General features: G+C 47.1%; 2 protein-coding genes across 3 annotated transcripts in view; one reads left to right on the forward strand and one right to left on the reverse strand.

Moving 5' to 3' along the window:
* Cdk5rap1 (CDK5 regulatory subunit associated protein 1) overlaps positions 1-22,170 on the reverse strand; it is a 107,470-nt gene that overhangs the window by 13,634 nt on the left and 71,666 nt on the right. The window contains exon 15 of one of the 2 annotated variants that reach the window (XR_007830494.1): positions 18,484-18,561. The exons of the other annotated variant lie outside the window; for it this stretch is intronic. The gene's annotated coding sequence lies outside the window, so the exon portion shown is untranslated. Of the gene's footprint in view, positions 1-18,483; positions 18,562-22,170 lie in introns of those variants that run through there. 2 annotated transcript variants of the gene reach the window in all.
* On the forward strand, positions 6,551-17,823 carry LOC127188344 (vomeromodulin-like). The gene is made up of 15 exons (XM_051144828.1): positions 6,551-6,815; positions 8,799-9,282; positions 9,596-9,697; positions 10,449-10,604; positions 11,400-11,484; positions 11,825-11,882; positions 12,587-12,657; positions 13,922-14,085; positions 14,637-14,745; positions 14,915-14,981; positions 15,144-15,151; positions 15,207-15,236; positions 16,345-16,405; positions 17,116-17,195; positions 17,752-17,823. The coding sequence occupies exons 1-15, from the start codon at positions 6,551-6,553 to the stop codon at positions 17,821-17,823; spliced, it is 1,812 nt and encodes a 603-aa protein (XP_051000785.1).

The raw sequence follows: 22,170 nt of genomic DNA on the forward strand, positions 1-22,170 counted from the left end.
GGATAAAAACACCTAACTTTCAATTAATAGACATGGAAAGGGAAGAATAACATACTACAGCATGTAGTACACGATCCCATTCTATAAAGACTTAATTTGCGGGTTTTTAACATTATGCATGTCTTTCTATGTATGTAAAGTTGCATGCAGGAGGATGCCTGAGAAGGCCAGAAGAGAGTATTAGATCCTCTGGAACTGATCTGCAGAGGGCTGTAAGTGGCATGGTATGGGTGCTGGATATAAAAGTCGAATCTTCTGCAACAGCAGCCAGTGCTCTTAATCTTAAACATTTGGCTATCTCCCCAGCCCCAGCATGGACCATATTCTCAGTGAAATCACTGAAGAAGAGTTCCTGAGGGGCTAGAGAGATGGCTCAGAGCTTAAGAGCACTGGCTGCACTTCCAAAGGTCCAGTGTTCAATTCCCAGCAACCACATGGTGGCTGATAACATCTATAATGAGATCTGGTGCCCTCTTCTGGTGTGCATGGTCACATGCAGGAAGAACACGACACAGATAATAAATAAACCTTTTTCACAATAATAAAAAGTTACTGGGCCTAAAAAAAAAAAAAGAGAGAGAGAGAGAGAGAGATGCCTACGCAGGTATAAGAGGCCAATGGGACATCAAATAGACAGGACCACTAAAGAAATCCCACAACAAACTGGAGTGAAAACATTAAAAACAGAACTAAGAAACCACATTTCAAGCTGCAAGAACCGTGAAGTGACTTGTAAAGGTAGGTTCATTAGAATAACACCTGATAAATCTGGTAAAATATTTGGGGACATAAGTGACTAGAAAGATAAATTCCTTTCTACATTAAAGACAGATTAAAGGAATGGATGACTAGTAAGCCAGCTCTACAGAGGATGCTGGAAGGAGCAGTTCAGACAGAAGACAAGAGTAAACACACTCAAGGGGTCACACAGTACAGCCGACTCAGGCAAGCATGACTGGGGGTGAAGAATGAGAAACTGGGGGGATGTCAGATGCTTCACAAGAACGATATGAAAATCTGTGATCTTCCAACTAAGAAGGAAATTGTGATTACAGGGGATAGATCACAGAACACAGGTGACATGAAAGAGGATTCAAGTTTTAAGGAGAGGAGGGGTTGGGGACAGGGAACATGTAAATTAGCCCAAGCCATTGGTACTTGAAGTTGCCTTATGGAACTCCACTAGTTTGTAACATGATGAGAAAATACATTTTTTTTTTTACCTTTATTTTATGTGCATTGTGTTTTGACCGCATGTTTGTCGATGTGAAAGCGTCAGATCTTGGAGTTACAGACAGTTGGGTGCTGCCATGTGGGTGCTGTGATTTGAACCTAGGTCCTCTGGGAGAGTAATTTAGAGTGCCTTTAACCACTGAGCCATCTCTCCAGCCCTGAGAAAATACATTTTGTTGATGTTTAGGGTTTTTTTTTCCTTCTTTTTTTTTTTTTTTTTTTTTTGGTGTTGTTGTTTTGAGACAGGATTTCTCTGTGTAACAGCTCAAGCTGTCAGGGAACTCACTCTGTAGACCAGGCTGGCCTAGAACTCACAGAGATCTGTCTGCCTGTCAAGTGCAGGGATTAAAGGCAAATGCCAGCACTGCCCACCTGTTTGGTTTTTTTTTTTTAAAACAGTGTTTCTCTCTGTAGTCCTGGCTGTTCTGGAACATACTCTGTAGACCAGGCTAGGATCCAACTCAGATTTGCCTGCCTCTGCCTCCCAAGAGCTGGGATGAAAAGCATATGACTCCATACCCAGCTAGAAAATACATTTTTTCAATGACTCTGAAACACAACTATCCTGCATAGCTAGACAATGCTACTCCCAAAACAAAGTAGTTATTATAAGGAAAATTTCAGTGCCAGGCACAGGACACCACCCTCAAGCTATTGGTCAGGGAAGTCCCAGAAGCACCCAAACAGCACAGGCTATTACTCTCGGGTGCTGTCTTAGTTAAGGTCTCTATTGCTGCGATGAAACACCATGACTATAGCTCCTTAGGGAGGAAAGGTCTATTCAGCTTGCACTTCAGGGCACAGTCCATTACTGAGGGAATGCAAGGCAGGAACTCAAACAGGGCAGTTACCTGGAGGCATGAATGACGAAGAGGACACACAGGGGTGCTGGTTACTCTTCTTTGTTGCTGTTTTCCTTTTCTATTCCATATATATATGGGGGGGGTGGTTTCCTCTGTGCTCTTGACTGTCCTGAACTCATTTGAAGGCTGGGTTGGCCTCGAATTCACAGCGATCCACCTGCCTCTGCCACCCAGAGTGCTGGGATTACAGGCACCTGCCCACTGAGCCCGCCTTCAATTGTTCCTTAGAGGACCCAGGACCCCTCAGCTCAGGGATGCCACCAACCACAACAGCTGTGTCCTCCATTTATTACCAATTAAGAAAATGCTTAGAGCCAGATCTTATGAGGACGCTTTCACAACTGAGGCTCCCTCCTCTCTCATGATTACTCTAGCTTGTGTCAAGCTGGCATTATACTGGGGGGGGCACAGGTGCCTACCCTGACTAGATCATAAGACCCTATAACAAAGTCCTCACTCATTAAAGATGCAGGACACAGAGCAATCAGCCTTGATTGACAAGGAAACTCTCCCCCTGCTGGGTACCTTATGCAGTCCAGAAGGTACTATGCAAGATACTGGGGAGGAGAGACATCAATAGTCTCTCCCAACACTGGATCCTGCCTGCTATAATACTGGTGGCCATGGCAAGACATGCCCACTGTGCAATAGTGGAATTACAGTCATGGAGATAACCAAGTGCTTTCTGATTACATAAGAGGCCTGCTTCACAAATGGAGTTCTTGCCTGCTATTGTAAGATAGTCAACAGCAAAAGACTGAAGAAATCACAGGACTGGGGGAAGGGATTATCTCTTGTTTGGCCAGGAGTACATGCTCTCAAATCAAACTGCTTTCTCTTTTTTTCTTTTCTTTTTTTTTTTTTTTTTTTTTTTTTTTTTTTTTTTTTTTTATTTATTTAAAGACAGTTTCTCTTGTAGTCCTGGCTGTCCTGGACTCCCTTAGTAGACCAGGCTGGCCTCGAACTCACAGCGACCCTCCTGTCTCTACCTCCAGAATGCTGGGAGACATGTGCCAACACCCCTGTCTATCAAGCTAATTTCTAAATATTAATGTAAACACTTTTGTTGCTCTTGACAATTGCTTTTGCAGTGTGTAGTACTTAATGCAGCCTCAAAACTGGCCAGAGGGTGAGGTTTAAGTAGCTGTGACTGTTCCTCTGTGGACAAGTAGTCTGCACCAACCTCCCACACAGGGCTCAGAAAACATCATGAAAGAGAGGGCAGGAACAATGTTAAGGGATGGGAGGGGCTGTGAACTGCTGACTCATGGACATGGCATGATTATCCCACACACTGACTCCTACCAGCCATGTTGCCATCAGAAGACCTCCAAAGGACCAAACCACTCAGGATTCCAGGACGGATGCAGAGGGGCCAAACAAAGACTTACCCATGTGCATGAACTACTGGCAGTGGTTGATGAGGTGACAAGGAATTGCTCTCTTTTGTGGATGCTACAGGTACTTTGCCCACACAACAGAGGAAAGCCGTAAGTACACAAGGGACGTATGCAACGAAAAGGCAAGATGACGCTATGAGGGAGAGGAAGCAAGGGCACTAGAAGGAGGTAGTGGTAAATGAATATCCCCAGAACACATGGGATAAATGTATATCTTCAAAGAATAAGTAAATGTTACTGAAAATATATGTACACACACAATATCCTCATCCCTACCAGGCCAATTATACATCCACAGAAAGAAGAAGTCAAAGGGCTCTCACACAATTATATAACTCCTAGGCTCAGCAACCCTAGACCACTGCTATGCTATGCTCAGTTCAGTTTGTCAATGGAATCCACCCATCCCTGCACATCGCTGACTCAGGAGTAGGGTCTCATATGGCAAGATGCTGCATGGCACTCATGCCGGAGACAACGTATTCGACAGGTGGTCATCTCTAAAACTGTAACCAGGGGACACCATATCTGGATCATGCATGCCTGGCACTCAGCTGTTCATTAAGTGTTGACCTTACACATGGAGCATTATGTGACACCATAAAGGACTTTCACACACCTGCTAACTGTCATGTTGGCCTTGTGGCCATATCCATCTTGACATTGCATGCAGTCACCCAACATCCTAGTGACTACAAAGCAGCAACACAGAACAAAGGGTGTGAGCATGTAAATAAGAAGGAGACAGAGACAGATAAGCCACCTCACAATTCACTCCAATAGCGCATCAATGAACTCAATTCATTGACTGCTCCCCGTGCCTTGCTGAACACAGAACACAAAGAACAACTAGACACAAAGGCACAGAGCACACTCTCTGTGAAGTGCCTGTCTGCCATCCCGAGATCTGCACTCACAGGTATAGGAACACGCCAAGAAAAGCAACAACAAGGAACAGCTACTAATTCTGGGAGGCAGACTGCATCACCCCTGTCTTATCAGCACATCTACATCAGGCCCCTTCCTGCATTATGACCTTTCTAGGAGACACTGGATGGACTATAAAAATGGGATGCTCCTTTGGGGTTGACAGGCAGACCCAGGAGCAGGAGGAGAAGCAGCTTCTGAAGACATTGACCCTTACATCAGGGGCAAGGTAAGGGCTGCCCAGAGGAATGCACACAGAAGGGACGAACAGGAGGTAATGAGCACTGGGCACAGGTCATATTCTGGATGTTCTTCTGATGCTGAACTGCAGTGCACTGGGCTAGAGTGGGCTGTAGATAAAAGGGCCTGTGACATGGCTTTAATAAATGGGAAGCTGACTTCTAGAATCATGTCAGCATTGTCAGGAACTCCTTAGCAGGTATACACACACACACACACACACACACACACACACACACACACACACACACACACACCTCAAATTTCCTCAGAGTGTGCGTAGATGAGTGGCATTCTGTTTAGATTTTCCAGAGGTTAGAGAGAAACTGAGAAATCTGGTGAAGGTGGTGAGATGTATATTTGAAAAAGGCAATTTATTCAAGGCAAGGAATCGCCATTGGCTTCAATTTACTGGAGCCATTTTCTGATGCTGATGGCAATGGAGGGCTAGCTCTGGCTACTGTGTGTGCATGGGACCACCCTAACTCATCACACGCATCATGACTTTTCAAGCACAGGCCACCTCTGCTCAGGAACACAGCTACTGCAGACTATTAAATTAGGCAAAGAGGTCAGGGTATTCCAAGATTTGAAAGATGAAGCAGAGGGATTATAAATAACATTTTAACACCATCAACTTCTTACCAGAGTGGTACCAGTCACAGGTGGAAGAGGCATTGCTGGGCAATGTCGTCACATGAGCCTCCTTTGTGTCAGGTTGACTAGTGTTTCTGTAAAGATGGGGGTGATTGGTTCTTTTATGAGGAACACATGTGTAGGGATCTACTTTCACAAACCCAATTTTTACTTATTGATTTGGTGTCAGGATTAGACAGAAGAGACCCACGTGACAGCAGGAAAGAATCAATTCAAACAAGTTGTCCTGTGACTTACATACACATGTCTTGGACACACAACCCACAAGAAAAGTAATGAAGAAATGCATTAGAACAATAAAGACAGGCCAGGCATGGTGGTGTGCAGTGTTAATGCCAACACTCCAGGACAGAGGCAGACAGGTCTGTGCAAAAGCAAGGCCAGCCTGGTCTACAAGCAAGCTTCAGGAAATCTGGGGCTACATAGTAAGACCCTGTTTCAAAAAATAAATAACCCAATGCATACAAATAAATATCAGAGACAGAAGCACTGAGAGAGTCACGATAAGCATGGAATCTGAGAAGGTGAGGCAGGAAATAATCTCCAGAAGTCACCAGCACAGCTCAGAGCCTCCATGGATGAGTTATGCCACCCCAGACAAGGGAAGCCAGGTGAGAAAGGGCCCTAATGCCTAAGTTTGCTAACACACTGAGATAAGGAGTCAAGGGAAAGCTCCAGCACTACTCACTAGGAAAATACTCAGGGGAAGAGATCTGAGATTGTAGCTAAGGACTCAAAACTTGACATGTTCACAGAGGGTGACTGGGACACTGGGAAGGGGCTGAGGTCATAGGTCAGTGCTAGAGCAAGGGTGTAACATGGGCAAGACCTGCATACAAGCTCAGCACTGAAAAACCAAGAAGGTAGGGAAATTATTTGGGGGAAATACCAAGGGTGTACAGCTGCACGCCATACTGGGAAATACATATGCCCGGGAAGTCAGACCTCAGACAGGGCTTCGCCTACATTGACATTTTGCAGTCGTCCTGACAGTGCATTTACACATGGTAGAAACAGAAATAAAGGAATGAGTTAGCTCCTCCAGATATTTACCACCATGTATCAGCCCAAATCCCCATGTACTGAGCAGATCCTGGGCTGTCAAGAACGTGAATAACATGGTCTTACAGGAGACAGGGAGACATCTACACAAGCTTACATGACAGCTCTGAAACCCACTGTTAATGCGATGTGTGACTAATTTCTCTTCTGCAGGTTTCAGCCACAAAGATGTGGGCTCTCCAGGCCTTGGCCATCATGTTGAGCATCCAAGCAGGAACACCTGACCTGGTGGGAACACCCTCAGAAGTAGGCACTCTTCCTCCTGCTGTGCCCACTGTGCAGACACTCCCTATTAAACTGCCAAGTGCCTCAGGCCTCAAAGATGACTCCAAACCTCAAGGCTCACCTCCCAAAAGGCACCCAGCTGCCCCCATAGGTGGCAAGTGCACACCTACAGCCAGCTACTTCCTCTCCAGTGACAAACTCCAAGAATGTAAGTAAGACTCATTTCAGCTCTCACCTTCTTCAGTCCGGGCCACACCTGCCATAGGCTGCTCATTTCTGAGCTCTGAGGGGGTCCAGTCAGCCTTCTGAGCAAGTGGTTTTAAAAGCAAGACCCTGTAGCATCTGCTTGGTGTCCTTACACAACAGGGAGCTTGGATCATACCTAGAAATCCTGGCTCAGCAGGGGGCTAAATCCAGTGCATCCAACTGTTCTGGGAGATGGTGAAGCTGCACAGAAGGTTCCCACACTTAGCACTGCACAGACCACGGTACTCTGGACAAGGGAACTGTCCAACCCCAAAGGCTGCCTCGCTATTTGACTTCCGGCTGATTCTAACCACCTTAGACTGTGTCCCACTACAGGGCTCCTCCTTGCTGGGCCCCAAGTTCACCTCCACACCCACAGCTGGTTACCCTCAGCCTGCTTTCCAGCCCCAGGAGGCAGCAAATTTAGAATCCGCCTGCAAACCCTCGATCACACATGCTCTCTCACAACTCCCATCCCATCCCTCCCTGAGATACACACTGGCTCATGAGATGAGAATCCATGGGATTCTCAAAGACCAAGAGCACAGGAACCCGGATAGTTACATCTTCAAAAGACAGGAATCTGTGAGAGAAGAGGGAAATGGGGAGGCCTCTTGGGATAAACAACAACAAGAAACAATTTTAACATTACACCCCCCCCCAAAAAAACCCTGCAGCAACGACCCAACAAGGCCTGCATCAGAGCATGACAAGATGAAGATGGAGGCCACAAGCCACTGAACTAGCACAGTGGCCACTACCATCCCTCAGAGTCCAATTGTTGAGGCATACAACTCTTGGGCACCTAGCCTGTAAAAGATGCTTCCAGGGACACCCTTCAACTGTAACTCTGCTGAGCCAGCAATGTCCCTTGGTCCAGTGACCTCCAGCTCTACAGGCAGCAAGGCTGACCACAGTCGACACTGCACTGACATTGCTCTGTGCAGTTCCTACCAGAGCCAGCAAGACAAGCACTCGGGAATGGCGTGCCAGGGACTTACAACACTCAGGCCATGGCTGACCATCAGCCTGTTCTCTATGTACCCTGGAACTTCATGCCCCCATTCCTACTTATACAGCATGGAGGGACACACATGATAAACCCCTGCCTGGCCATCCGTTCCTAAGCCTCAGTCAAATGCAAAGGCACAGAGGTATTCCTTCTCCAACAGAGCACATTCAAGTCACGAATCTTCCCAGACTAACGAGGTGAAAATGAGTCACAGAGAAGAGGAAATTCGGGCACAATGGACTAGAAACTAGAGACTAATTCTGCTCGTGTCTTCACTGCCTTCTTACTTCTGCAGGCCTTTCACATTAGAGTAGATATCCTCAACCAAACGCTTCATCTAGAAGTCACACACCATATCCAGTTGTTAATCTCCAACAAACACAGAGAACACACAGCAGGGAAGCCATGGAGAATCTGAAGACCAGAGCTGATATTGAGGACGAGGCACCAGGACAAATTACTAATTAATTAGATAATGAATGATCTAATGATGGCCTGACAGCTAATGGGCCAGTCCAGCACCACAAATTGAGTACAAGTGCATCTCGGCCAGTGAGCAGAGATATATACATACATACATACATACATACATACATACACACACACACAATACATGATTTTTAAAAGAAGAATAAATGACAAGAGCAAAATGACAAACATAAATGAGGCTCCACTCCTACTCCATGCCTAAGTATTTTTGACCCACACAGTCTCATCACAAGTTAGCATCAGTGTAAGCTATTAGGAGCTGTTGACAACAGGGAGGGTGGATTTCCCTGACACGGGCTACTCTTAACTAAAGCAGAGACAGGACTCAAACGTGAAAGGCAGAATGCAGAATCCCTATGTGCCCGTATTCCAAGATGTGATCTTCCAGAAAGGAAGGGCGCTAGGGCTCAACTGACACCAGAACTGCCTCCTGATCTTTTTCAGATCTCATGGGCTCTCTGCCCCCACAGATCGAGGACATTGTGAAGTGTGACGAAGTGAACATGGGAGGCCTGCTGGGGAAAGTGTTAACCACGGTGAACGAGGCTGACCTTCTCTCACTCTTAAATGCCAATTCCCTCCTGCAAGGGGGAGGCGCCCTTGACCTTCCTGGTCCTCTAGGCAAAGGAGATAATGAGGACTCCTCAAAGTCCTCATCGGGCCCCAAGGCCATTGGAGGTCTCACCGACATGCTCCTAGGGGGTCCCCTGGGCAGCTTAACAAAGTCCGGTGGAGGCAAGGACACAGGAGATGGACTCCTGAACAAAAAGGTCCTCTCCAAAGTCAAGGCATCCCTGGATGAAGAGGTTGAACATGTAAACAGTATAAGAGACTCCGTCCTGGAGGAAGTGAAGAATGTCGTCCCAGAACAGATCACAGACCCCCTTTCAGATGTGCTCCAGACCAAAACCAAAGACCTTTTGATCAAGTAAGTGCTTTCTTGACAACTTTCTGGGTTTGGGACAAACAAGGTGAGAGTGGGACCTCTCACACTCAACCGACAGCTAGACCACTGAGAGCCCCCCCACCCAGAGTGCAGCATACTTACCCCCACTGGAACTCTCTCTGGAAAACACAACCAGCATTTCTTGAGCTTAAACCACTGGGTGGAGAAGGGAACTCCAGGGGCCATAGGACTAGCAGGGTTCAGCTGGTGGTGAGCTCCATGCCTCACAGGTATTGCTCATGAGGGACAGGGTGTCTCCATGAGACACAGCGGAATCTGTGTTGTCACTCTACAGCTTAAAGGTTGACAAAGTAACAGAGGAGAGCACGGACATAGCCATGGAAGACGATGAGATCCAAGTCCACTCTACGCTTACTGCCACCATAGGTGCAGATGGGTGAGTGTGCTTCCACGATTACCCACGTCACCCAGGACTAAGATACATGTCCCCTATGCAATGGTCAAATGATAAGGACACAAAAACAGGCAGGAGAAAATTAATTAGCTTCCCAGGCAGCCAGGCTTAGAGAAGAAAACACTGACGCAAGAGAAAACAAAATACATACATATATGCATGCATGCATGCATACATACATATATACATACATACGTACATGTAACCATTTCTATGTTAGGAAGCTCAGGGTTCCCCTGGGCAGTGCTGGCACACACCTTTAATTCCAGCACTTGGGAGGCAGAGGCACGCAGATCCCTGTGATCTCAAGGGCAGCATGGACACCAAGGATACACCAAGAAACCCTGTTAAAAACAAGCAAACAAAAAGCAACAACAACAAGCCCAGGCTTGCTCCTGGAAGACTTCTCTTGTGCATTTCCATACAACTGAAAAGGCCCAAGTGGTAGACTCACAGGTAAACTTATGGCTGGTAGTTGTGCCACCAGCAACGGGTGACATCCTCAAGGCTGGATGAGATGTTTGTTTGTCAAATATTGACTGGCTGACAAAAGTGATCAGGCTCTTCAGTCTGGGGCATGGGACTGAGGCCCTAAGAGCATGGGACTAGGGCTCGCCTTCCCTCTAGAGGATGACCCTTGACCAAAGCATGAGGCTCAGTCCCAAATGCCTTATCTCCGCTGGACTCCAGGTGTCAGCAGCACTTCATTCCCCTCCCCCCTTCTTCTCCACAGACTGGCTGGGACTGTCATCCAGACACTACAATTCCAATCCCAGGTGGAAGTGACAATGAGAATTGCTACTTCCTCCAACAACACCCAATGTGTCACCCTTGATGTCCAAGACACCCACATCCAGGTCAACACAATGGACATTAAGTTACTAAAGACGTAAGTAAACCTTTTTCCTCACAATTCAGTCAACTCAAAGGTGTATCAGAAGGTCCCTGTTGCTGTCCCAGAGGTGACCTGCTCCACCGCAGGGCCCTAGACAATCAGAAAATGCAGAGGGAGCCGACAACATCCTCTTCCTGCAATAACAGTCTTCTCACCTACATTACTTCCTTGCACCTCGCTCTATTTTTTTTTTCACCTCACTCTATTTTGATGGCTCATCCTATAGCTTCCCTGAACACCACACTGACATGAGTCAAAACAGGAAAAAGCCAGGAGGCCACACAGAAAACTCTCTGACAGGCCTGTGGGCCAGTGACCTACTTCTCGCCCCCTGGACCAAGCAGAACAGCTGGGCCCTTCAAACCTCGGTCGCCCAGAGAAACCTGGACATGCCTTCCATCGGTGCATATTCAGCGTTCATTTCCTCCCTTCCCTCTGCTGCACCCTGGGGAGCATTCAGTATAATTTCCCCCAAGTAGAGCTCAGAATGTTGTGAAGTCAGATCCACAACTACACCAAGACAACAGGCAGCTCTGTGAACACATGTGCTCTGGGATCTCAAGGATGAAGCCATCCAGGGGACCTCTGGGCCAGGTGTCCTGTGCTTTGGTCAGGTGTCTCTGTATCTTCCTGGAAGAATAAAGACCAAGCCAAGAGCTCAGGTCACTCACACCTTGAGAAGCCAGGCCTCATCATGACTCCTTCATCAGTGAGATGATTTGTTTAAGACACGGACAAGTCTGGAATCATGAAGACAACTTATTTAACCATGGCATGTATGTCTTTCAGAGTCACAGACACTGTGTCACTGCCCGTGAGTCTGCCCTTGAATGACCTCATCCCTGTACTGCTGACAGCAGAGATGAATGAGAATGTAAGTCCAAGGAACAGGTGGGATCTCTCAGAGACTTCAATCACTGGAGAAACAAGGGGACAGACAGAGAAGCTAGCATCCTGGAAAGGGCCTAATGCTAGGAGAGATTTAGGAACGAGGCCAGGGCCATCAGGCCGCCATGGACAATCGGCTCCTCTGGGCCATACTGTCTGGAGCGATACTATAACACAAGACATGTGGAAACAGAGGAAGGATTCTGCCAAAAAGACGCCAGGGAGATGGCACAAGAGAGGGAGAATTCACGGGGAGAACAGGAGAGGGGTGTGGCAGGACAGATGCTGATGCTCCCTCAGCTGAGGTACCCTGTGTGACTTCACAGCTGGAGAAATCCAACTCCTGTGCCATCGACCTCGGTGACTTCAATGACTGCAAGAACAGTGAGTACTTCCTTGGAGTTCCCTTGTCAGGAGACAGAGATGGTCCCAGCACCTTGGGGGAATTCATGGGGTGACACACCACAGACGACGGCCCTTGGGATGCCATACGAAAAAACGAAAGGACCCACACAACCCCCTCAGCACATGTAGGGAAGAGAACGGACCACCTGACCTTTCCCTCAGCTTACTTGGCTTCTGCCACATGGAAGAAAATAGGACACAGTGCCTCTCAGGGGTCTGCATGGACCTTCCCTGGCCAAACAGCTCTGAAAAGCCACACTGCATGGAGTCTGGATCAAGAGCAGTCCCCAGCTCTCATCTCTGGGGCCTGAGATCATGAACTCTCACAACATCCCTAATACATGACAACAGTCACAGCTGGTAGGCCATGTTGGGTAGAACCACGTACAGAGGTGGAGTAAGAAACTGGGTCCCAGCCTAGACTAAATACTGGGTCCAGCTGGCCCGTCTTTCCTTCTCCACCTCACAATAACTAAATACTCGCTGGTTAACCCCAAGCAGGCAGCACTCTTTGAGATGTGGAAGCCACTGAGAGCTGCACATTGTGTCTGGCAGGCACACGGAAGTAGCTGTCCATACAGATGTCTGGGGGGAGAGCAGGGCTGCAGAGTTTGGGGCACGGCAGCCATCAGTGGCTACCTGGGCTCTCCCCATTCCTCCTCCTCCTCTCCTCTCTTCCACAGCTACTGGCTTATTCAAGTACCAAGTTCAAAGTTCCATGATCAATCCCAAAGGACTCACCATCCTCTACTGTGTAAGTATTCACTGTCATTGTGATGGCAACGGATGAAGGCTGAAAGCATATCTGAGCCCACAAAAGAGATCAGATGGTCAGGACGGTGAAAAGATCAGCTCTTTTCAGACCCATCAACTACTTCCCGAGGTCAGGCTCCTAGTGCCCATTCAGGACATGGCCAGCCTAGTGTTCTCTGCCCTTCAATGCACAGATCATGGCCTGTGAGGCACTCCAACAGAGACAGCCATAACACGGGCCAGTTCACATCTCCATCTCATCGATTATACACAACAAAACAAAACGTGCCAGCTCCTTCCAAACGCTCACCCACCAACCAGGAAGGCAACACCAGGCTGTGACAAGTGATGAAGAAGGAGACATGGATGACTCAGCTTCTCTTCCGGAGATTCATCACAAGAGCTCCACTCAAGTGCTGGAACGCAAATAAATGCATAGTACGGGATGAAGTTCATCAAACAACCCGCACACACATGAAGGACATAGCTAAGCTGAGGGTCAGATCCCCCTACACATTTTACAGGTGGAGACAGAGCCATGCTTTGAAGAGAGTATGAAGCACACTAAAGGCATGCTGAAATCTAATGGAGGGATGCACAAAACGTGAAAACACCGGCGATGTGAGGCATAAGTCTCTCTTCTCTGTGCTCCTGTCTGGATGTTCTAACATCCCTTCCAAAAAGAGGTTATACTTCAGAAATATGAGGGCAGAATTCAAACAATAAAAGAGTGAAACTGAGAGAGGGAAACAGAGAAGAAGAGGGCAGGAGAAGAAGAGAGGGAAGGAGTGAATAAAACTAGGAAGGACGAAGGGACAAAGGGAGAAAGAACGAGAAAATGCCCAAGAAAAGCCAGAATATCTAAACTTTTTCCTCCATATGATGGTTCATGAAACATAGGAAGGATGGAAGGGAAGAACAAAGAAAACACAAAGGAGAAGGCCCTTTGGGTCTACACACAGTCACAAGGAGAGGATGTGACTTTAAACACACAAGCACACGCGCACACACAGACACACAGGGGCACACACAATGCACCATGACGCACAGGCACACACGCTTCCATGAAATCTATCATGAAAGGTCCTGCACTTTCATGGGAAGGTTAGTGGCCCCCTAGGAAAGTCTGACTGCCCTGAGGCTGCTGCTGCCACTGAAGCTAACGCCTCTTCGCCCGCCCTGCACCCACAGCAAGGCCACAAGGCCTACACGCTGGTGACAGTCTCAGGAACTCACACAGACGTTTCTCTACCTCCCTTCCTTAGGCTGAAGCCAATTTCAGCAAAAATTCAGTGCCTGTACCTGCAGGTCGGCTGCCTCAAGCTCCCAAAAATGCCAGCATTGCTCTAACTATTTCCTCCTCCATGTTGAAGACACTTGTGAAACATGTGGCCAAGAACAGCTCTGTCCAGGTGAGTGTCCTCCATCAGTCCCTGGTCCCCAACACTCTAGACATCAGCTCAGAATGTTGTCACTTCTCAGGAAGAAGGTGATGGAGCGAATGAGATCTAAAATTCTTGCAGACATAAATAAGATCAAGGCCACAGGGGCAGGCTCTGGGGACAGAGGGGAGAGGGAGTTATTGGCTCATAAGCCCATAAATATTAAGCGTGTGTCGTCCACCACTAGGTCCCATGATCAGGTGAAACAGCACACAAGCATCTGTACCACAGAGTGCACACGTGGGCTTGCAGGACGCAAGGACAGAGAAACACTCTGCTTTGATAGGCTTGGTAGAAAGCAATGTTACACAAGTTCTCTGCCCCAACCTCCATACACGGAAGCAAACAGAGGCAAGGGGTGGGAATGGGCCTGGCATTTCTTTTTCTCCTGCACGGACCCAGCTGGGTGGCCAAGCCCACAGGACCCAACGCAGTGTCTCAGCAAAGACAGAAGGATGCATGCCTGGGTCATGACAGGGCGCCTCCCATCCTCTACCCCACACTAACTGGAGTCTCCTTTAAACAGATGTGACCTGAGTACAAAGATCACCTATGTAGGCTTGGCCTCACAGAAAGACAATCTCCTCAAAGTCCAGTACAAAGTTAACATCACAAAGGATGGTGAGCACTTTGCCACTGGGAAAACGGTGAGTGCTGAGAAATGAAGGCTGACTAACGTAGAAGAAGTCCAAGGACTCAGGTGCATGGGATGAGCTGGTGCCAAAAGCCTGAGGCCCCTTGTGCCTCGGTTTCCCCCACAGCAGTGGGAAAGGCCTTGGCCCCATGTTTCACTCATGCTCACTCTTGTCATTTCAGCAATTATATATCTCTCATAGCAGCAAGATTTCAGATTCCAAACTGGAACCAAACATCAAGCTCACAGGTACTACAACAGACACACCTTTGGGTTCTGGGTCTGGGCAAATATCTGAGTCCTTACAGAATTGGGAATCTAGGCTTACATGACCTCATTCACATGTCTACTCTCCTAGCAGAGCCCAGTCTACAGCTGATGCTCTCAAAATCAATTGAGATAAGACTTGAGCTCTAAACGTAAGCAGTTCCCTTCTCATGAACCTAACATATCTCCGTATTTTGTTGCTGGCAGGTCAAGCACAGCGTGAAGCCCCCTGAAGCTGTAAGTTGATGTGCCCTTCTAGCTGACCCATGATAGGTGGGAAACCATGTCAAGGCCAGACACTCAGTGATTCAGGACTCGGGGAAAGAGAGGGCAATGGAGACTACAGCACACACCTACCTCCTTTGTAACAGAGCTGCAGGTGCCTAACTGGCTCTCTGGAGAGCTCTTAAACCACAGTGGCCCATACCCAACTGACATCCGTGGGGGCGGGGCTACAAGGAGCATACATACAAACATAAAACAGGGGGGAAGATCCTGAAGGGCAGGTGCCACATGCAAGAGAGAGACCCATAGTGGGTGCCCAGGCACAGGATTAGGAATTCTGCCCTTTTAGCAGCCCCAGATATGAGGAGTCAGCCAAGTGGCAGACTCTGGGGTCGCTCCAATGCCAGTAATCCCTCCATCTCTCTTTAGCAAGGCAGTGACAGGATGTTCCAGAATTGTGACTCGGTGAAAAGGAGCGAGTAGGATTGCCATCATATAGCTACTCATATGACAGGGGACACAGTCATTTATCCAAACACTTGTCCCCGGGCCGTTAAGGGGGAGAGTTTAAAGAGTATCCGCTCTGTGCAGACACGAGGGTACTGCTACAGTGGAACCCCATGCCAGTGCTGCACTAGCATAACTTCCCACAAGGAGGGTGAGCATTGAGAAGGAAGCAGAGGTGCAGAAGCAACAGTGCATGCCTCACAAGAGGGTCACATGGGAGAGAAGGGAGCTTTAAGACAGGGAGAGGCCGAGACCTAGATCCTCGAACCCATGTCAGAGCGTGCAGCAGTGACCAGCTCCTGCCAGTTCTTTTTCCTGTGGACACCAAGATTCTCCTCAAGTCCCAAAGCTGTCTCTGGAGCAGAGCAGCACTGACCAGGCCAATACCACTCTGCTCAAAGAGCCACAAGGGCTACAAAACCCAACTGGGGCCCAAAAACAAGAGCCCCATCGATGCATGGAGATCCACTTCCACATTTGCCCTTGACGTGTGACAGACCTGTCAACTAGAGAAATCCCACAGGAACCAGCAAGCTGAGCTGATGCTCCTGGGCCTTCAGGCCAAGCTGAGGACTGCACGGCTCTACTGAAAATGTCCTCCTGTGTTTTGCAGAAGGAAGAGGTGGAAGGCATTATGTCCGAAGTCGTGAAGAAGAGCTGGGCTAATTTAAAAGGTATGTGGAATTAATAACTCCGATGCTGGCACACTCAGCACCCAGGAGAGGCCCAAGGGGAAGAACACATGGAGGTCACTGAGCACTGAGCACAAGGCCACCCTGTTTCTGCGGGTTAGACCTCACCTTCTCTTCCCAGAAGTGAAGCATGTGGTGATAGAAAGGGGGAGCACATCAAATGGCCTCCTCTGCAGCGCCCAGGAAGTCTTGTCTACAGGTGGCTTGATGCAGGACTGTCAGAATACACAGATGAGCAGTGGACCTGGGTCACCCACCCCCACAGACATTAGGGTTAGGACACTTAAGAGTATGCCATTACTTCATTGGACAACAATGACGATGGCGCCACACACCAGGCGTGCACATTCCTCGTTAGTTCTATTATAGTTCCAAATAGTGGACTGACCATCAGATGGTTGTGCCGCTCCAGCCAGGTCCTGGAGTGAGGTACTGCATCACTGTCCTCAATGTTAGGACACCACCAGGTCCCCACCTGCTTTGGAGACTCTTTTCTCATACACCCGTAGCTTGGCCCCATCCTATAGGCTGGGGTGTACAGTATCCATGTCCCCGTGTTGATTAGGTGAGGCAGTGACTCCCCCTGGGGCCACTTACAGGTCAGAGGTCCCACTTGTGACTGTGGTCAAACAAGCCACTCAGGTTATCCTTTCCCTAAACTCCTGTCACAAGATGGTCCTTCCTTTTTTCAGGCCTGTATGCAGACATGAATATGCCACCAGTGGTATCTTCATTTCCTATAAAGGATGCCCCTGTCCAACTGCTGAGATCGGTAAGAAAATTAAATACAACTCTTCCTTGTTTGTTTTTTCTTTGTTTGCTTGCTTGCTTGCTTTCCTTTGTTCCCAATCCAGGACCTTGCACATATTCCTGATCTGCCTGTACAAGCAGTGTGAACGTGACCCAGGAAACATCAGCTTCTCATGACTCAAACCTTAAACTGTCTTTGTCCCCATACTTACCTGCATCCAGGCCCAAATCCATTTCTAGGGTGTCTGAATGAGAGAACACCAGCAACTGTTCAGGGTGGCTTTCATGCTCCCGTTCTTTTATACTGGTGCTATGAGGGGCTGTTAACACAAGCCAGCCTGACCAGGGGGACAGATCAGATGATGGCATCTGAGCTACACTGCAGTGACAAGAAGCACAGCCCCAGTAGCTCATGCGATAGCAGTAAAAGTTTAGTTACTAAACAGCCAGCATGGTGCCAGCGCCAGCATGTGCTCCACTCAGGATCTTGTGCCCCCTGAGTCAGCGTCTTACATCTGCTGTGTCTGGGTTGACTCCCCTCCTGCCAGAGGACTCTCCTCAAATTCCTTCTCCCCTAGGCTAAACTCTCTAGGTGCTCCCAGGCAGATGCTCTCTCTCCATCCCTGACGCACTGCTATGTGATCTCGTAGGGCTGGATAGGTTGGCACTTACCAAGCCTGCTGTCAACATCCCGGGTTAAGAGCAGTAACCACTGTCTTTCTCTTCCCTCAGAATGACCTTCAGGCAGCAAGCTGAACCTAGCACTACTGAAGCCAGACAAAGTTCTCAGTGACAGCAGAGCCCCCATGCATCTCTTCCATCCCCTGCAGCCCCATTCATATGATTGAGGGAACAATAGCAGTAGTCTCCTCAGCATGCTCACGATCCTCTGCCTTGAGTGACAAGGGCAAAAGAAGAACAGTAGGAGGAAACAGCATTGTTGGAATCAGCTCCTTAATAAACAGCCCCTTCATGCAAAAGTAAAAGATGACTCGGGTCTCAACTCTGGTACACGTTCATGAGCATGCAAAGGACTTCTTACTTGGGGATGAACAATAACATGAAACATCAAAATCCAGCCTTCTCTGGCCGGACAAGCGTCTCTGGGGGACAATCCTGACATTGATTAAACCCTTCTTGCCCTCACCTCCATCTTTCTTTGCATCTGGAGTACCTCACAAAGGCTCAGGTGGTAAAGGCCTTGCTGCCCAACTGGTGCAATTGGGAGGTGCTACCTTTAAAAAATGGGGCCAGTAGGTAGTGCTTGAGGTCACTGGGGACACCTCCTTCACACAGATGGGAAGCCTGTCTCTTCCTCTTCTTGTTTTGGCTCCCTAACCGTCATGTGAGCACTTTCTTCCCATCACCTTGTACTGCTCGCCACAGGCCTAAAGACCAAAAGAGCAATAGGTCACAGCCTTGCTCCTGTAACACTTAGTTCACATTAACCTCTTCCTCACTCAAGATGCTTACCTCTTACACTGATGGATGCTTTCTTATGAGTCAAAAATGGAGGAACACAGTTCAGTCACACAACATGAGATGAATCAGAGCAGGTAAGAGTCTGAGACCACTATAAACCATGCAGAAAAGGCTAGTGTGTCCCAGGTTAGTAAGTACACTTCTCGCCATGGGTCCTGCATTAAAAGCAAAGACAGTAGTAGCTGCGGATATATCTGTTTGTAGAACTCTGCCTTGTAACACACACATTAAAGGATGCCTGAGCTTCTTAGGCCAATCTCTGAGACTACTGGCCAGGGATCACTGGTCAATAACCTATCTCAGTTTCTGAGTGCCAAGCCAGTGGGAAACAGTGAAAAAAACGGGGGGATAGACAGGTAGAACAACCACCCCCAATTTCTCCTACATACATACAACACACACAAACACACACACACACACACAGTTGCACAACTACCAGCATACACATATTCACACCTCTATGTGCATGAACATAAAAAACATTTATACAAGCCAAAAAAAGGGGGGGTTTTAAAACTAAGTCAATAAAAGTACACTAATAAATGCTAAAAACCTAAAAATATGAAAAAAGTAACTTCCTCACTTGGTGTGGTGGCACACACCTTTAAACCCAGCACTCAGGAGACAGAAAGAGGAGAATATTTGTAAGTTGGAAGACATCCTGATCTACATAGTAAGTTCAGTACAGCCATAGTTAGCACATGAAATGCCCATGCCCCAAAAAAAGATTACTTCTAGGAACATGAATGCCATATACACCAGGAAGACTCTCTGCTTTGTGATCCCTACCTGGGTACCATTTTGCTATTAGTCAGTAGAGCTCAATAAAGACATAGAGACAAGATTCAAGCCATGGGTTACCCCAAAGCAAGAGTGGTACCCCAGAAAATGAAGGCCAGACCACATGAGTTCCCTCAGCTCTTCTCCTCAGGCCAGAGACTCTACTATATCCCACTGTAGTGAAGAATAGTACCGCCACCTCTTGTATAGAAACATTCCCAGACATCACTTACTTTGTGTTTTCTGGATTTTACTACTTAAAAGCCATCTAACTATTGTAAGACAAAAAGAAAAAAAATTAAGCATTGCTAGTGCAATATGAAAACAGCAGTCACTGTGATGGGTAACAGGGTTTTTTTAAGTTGATGGCAGAAGCTTAAATCTTGGCAACACTACAGCCTCTACATGGAAGAAGGAAGCACTCTCTCTTTGCCTGCTTGCTCTGCTCTCCATGGCAACTCCATTCCTTCACTGGCATTAGACCTACGTCTTCAGGTTCCAACATACACTCAAGACCAGGAGAGACATCCAGGCTTGTGGACTGAACAACTACTGAATTCTGGGACTTTCTGTAGAAAGCCATTATTGGACTAGCTGAAACACAACCTATAAAGCACTCTACTAAATATATTTTAGATAAGGAGACAGGGAGAGGGTAAGGCCTTTCTGACTATGACCCCAGCCACCTAGAAAACAGAGTCAATAATGGAAAAAAAAAGTGGCAGTGAGGAAATTTTAAAACTTCTGTACTGAAGAAGAAACTATTAAATGCCTCCAGAAGCAGCCTATAGAAGGGGAAAATATCTTTGTCGAATAGCCATCTGACAGAGGATTAACATCTGGAACATACTCAAAACACAAAGAAAACAACACAATTTTAAAGTGGGCTGTAGAACTGAACAGAGAGTTATCAGAGAATACAAATGGCTAAGAAATATTTTTAAGGTATTCACCATCCTTAGCCATCAGGAATTTGAAAATCAAAACCCCTTTGAGATTTCACCTTTCACCAGTCAGAATGGCTAACATTAAGAAAACAAAACTCAACTAACGCTGGTGAAGAGGCAGAGAAGGGGGTGTCCTTGTTCACTGTAGGGGAGAGTACGAACTGGTGCAGCCACTGCCAAAATTGGTATCGCAATTGAAAACAACAACTGGAAATGGATCTACCATACGGTCCTACTAACCCATTCCTGGACATATCCTTGAAAGACTATTTTCTACTGCAGAGGAAAATGCGCATCCATGTTCATAGTTGTTCTATTCACAACAGCTAAGACACAGAAATAGCCTAGACATCCATCTATGGATGAATGGATGATGGACATGTTGTCCCTATACACAGTGGGATCTTATTCAATTGTAAAGAACAAAAAATTTGTAGGTAAATAGATAGAACTAGAAAAATTATACTGAGAAAGATAACCCAGTCTCAGAAAGACAAACCTCTCACATTCCCACGTGTGTGTGGATCCTAGTGATGACCATTTAGTCCTTTACTTGGAGCGCCTGTAGAATCCAGGAAGGTGGAAAGGGGCTATTGGTGAAGAGAAGAAAAACATATTTTAAGGGTGAGGGTGTGGAAAACAGGTGATATGAAGGGAAAAGGGGAAATAGTGAGAAGGACGGTTTGGTTAGGAAGAGGGAGGCAGGGAGAGATAACTGATATTAAGGAAGTTTGAAATAGCTACATAGAAAATGACCATTTTATGGCTCATACATTTATTATACATGAATTATAATTACTCTACACAGGGATAATACTTTGCCCAGAAGCCACAGGGTGCCAATAGAAGAGCTCAGTGCTTTAGTCAGTTTTAGTGCTTATAGACGTTAGATAGGGGTGTCCTAGAGGCCTCCAAAACCATACAGTCTATTGCTACTGTTCTTGGTTTTCCTCAAGAACATGATAGTAAGACCATATTGCTGAAGACACCACATGCTTTTGTCATAGAGAAATCACATTGGAATTGACCAGGAAGTGTCTACCCTACTGATTAGCTTTCCTAACCAGTCTTACCAGATATGACTCCTGTAAACTGCAATTATATCCAATGTGGCAAGATAGGCCTATGGGCACAGCTGTGGCATGAATGTCACTGGGTAACATACTACTTTCTGATTGAATTTAAGGTCTGCTCCATAGGAGGAACCCATGCTTGGTACAGTAAATCTGGCCAAGAACTATTGCTGGTGAACTTATAGGCTCCAGGAATAAACCTACTGTTGCTTTGCTAAGTGGACATAGTACCAAACTGCCCTCTAAATTCCTATGTCTCTACCTAGAGGTGGTGCAATACTCAGACCTCATCCTAGAAGTTTCTCTGTGCAGTGGGTGGTAGTTAACGCAAAACTCACAACTGGTCAAGGTGTAGAAAAGAAGCATCTAAGGTGTGCTCAGCCACAAATGGGACATTCTTAGCACAAATGGATTTGGTCAGTTATCTTATTTTAATGAAGATAAGAGGGGGTAAGGAATAGGAGTTGGATTGGAAGAAGTCACTGAGGAAAGTGGTTGGTAAATATGATTAAAATACATTGAATATGCATGAGAGTCTTAAAGAATTAATAAAAATATTATTTAAAAATGGCATTACCCCTCCAGTGGAGCCTGTGTGACAAATACTACACAACCCAAAGCGAAGACCCCCATGTTCAGTGGCATCAGCATTGATTAGATGACATGCTGGGCCCATGCCTCTTCTTTGGAGAGCCACACAAGTTGGGTGTGAGCC

The sequence above is a fragment of the Acomys russatus genome, chromosome 4 (assembly GCF_903995435.1).
Source record: "Acomys russatus chromosome 4, mAcoRus1.1, whole genome shotgun sequence".
Classification (NCBI taxonomy): domain Eukaryota; kingdom Metazoa; phylum Chordata; class Mammalia; order Rodentia; family Muridae; genus Acomys; species Acomys russatus.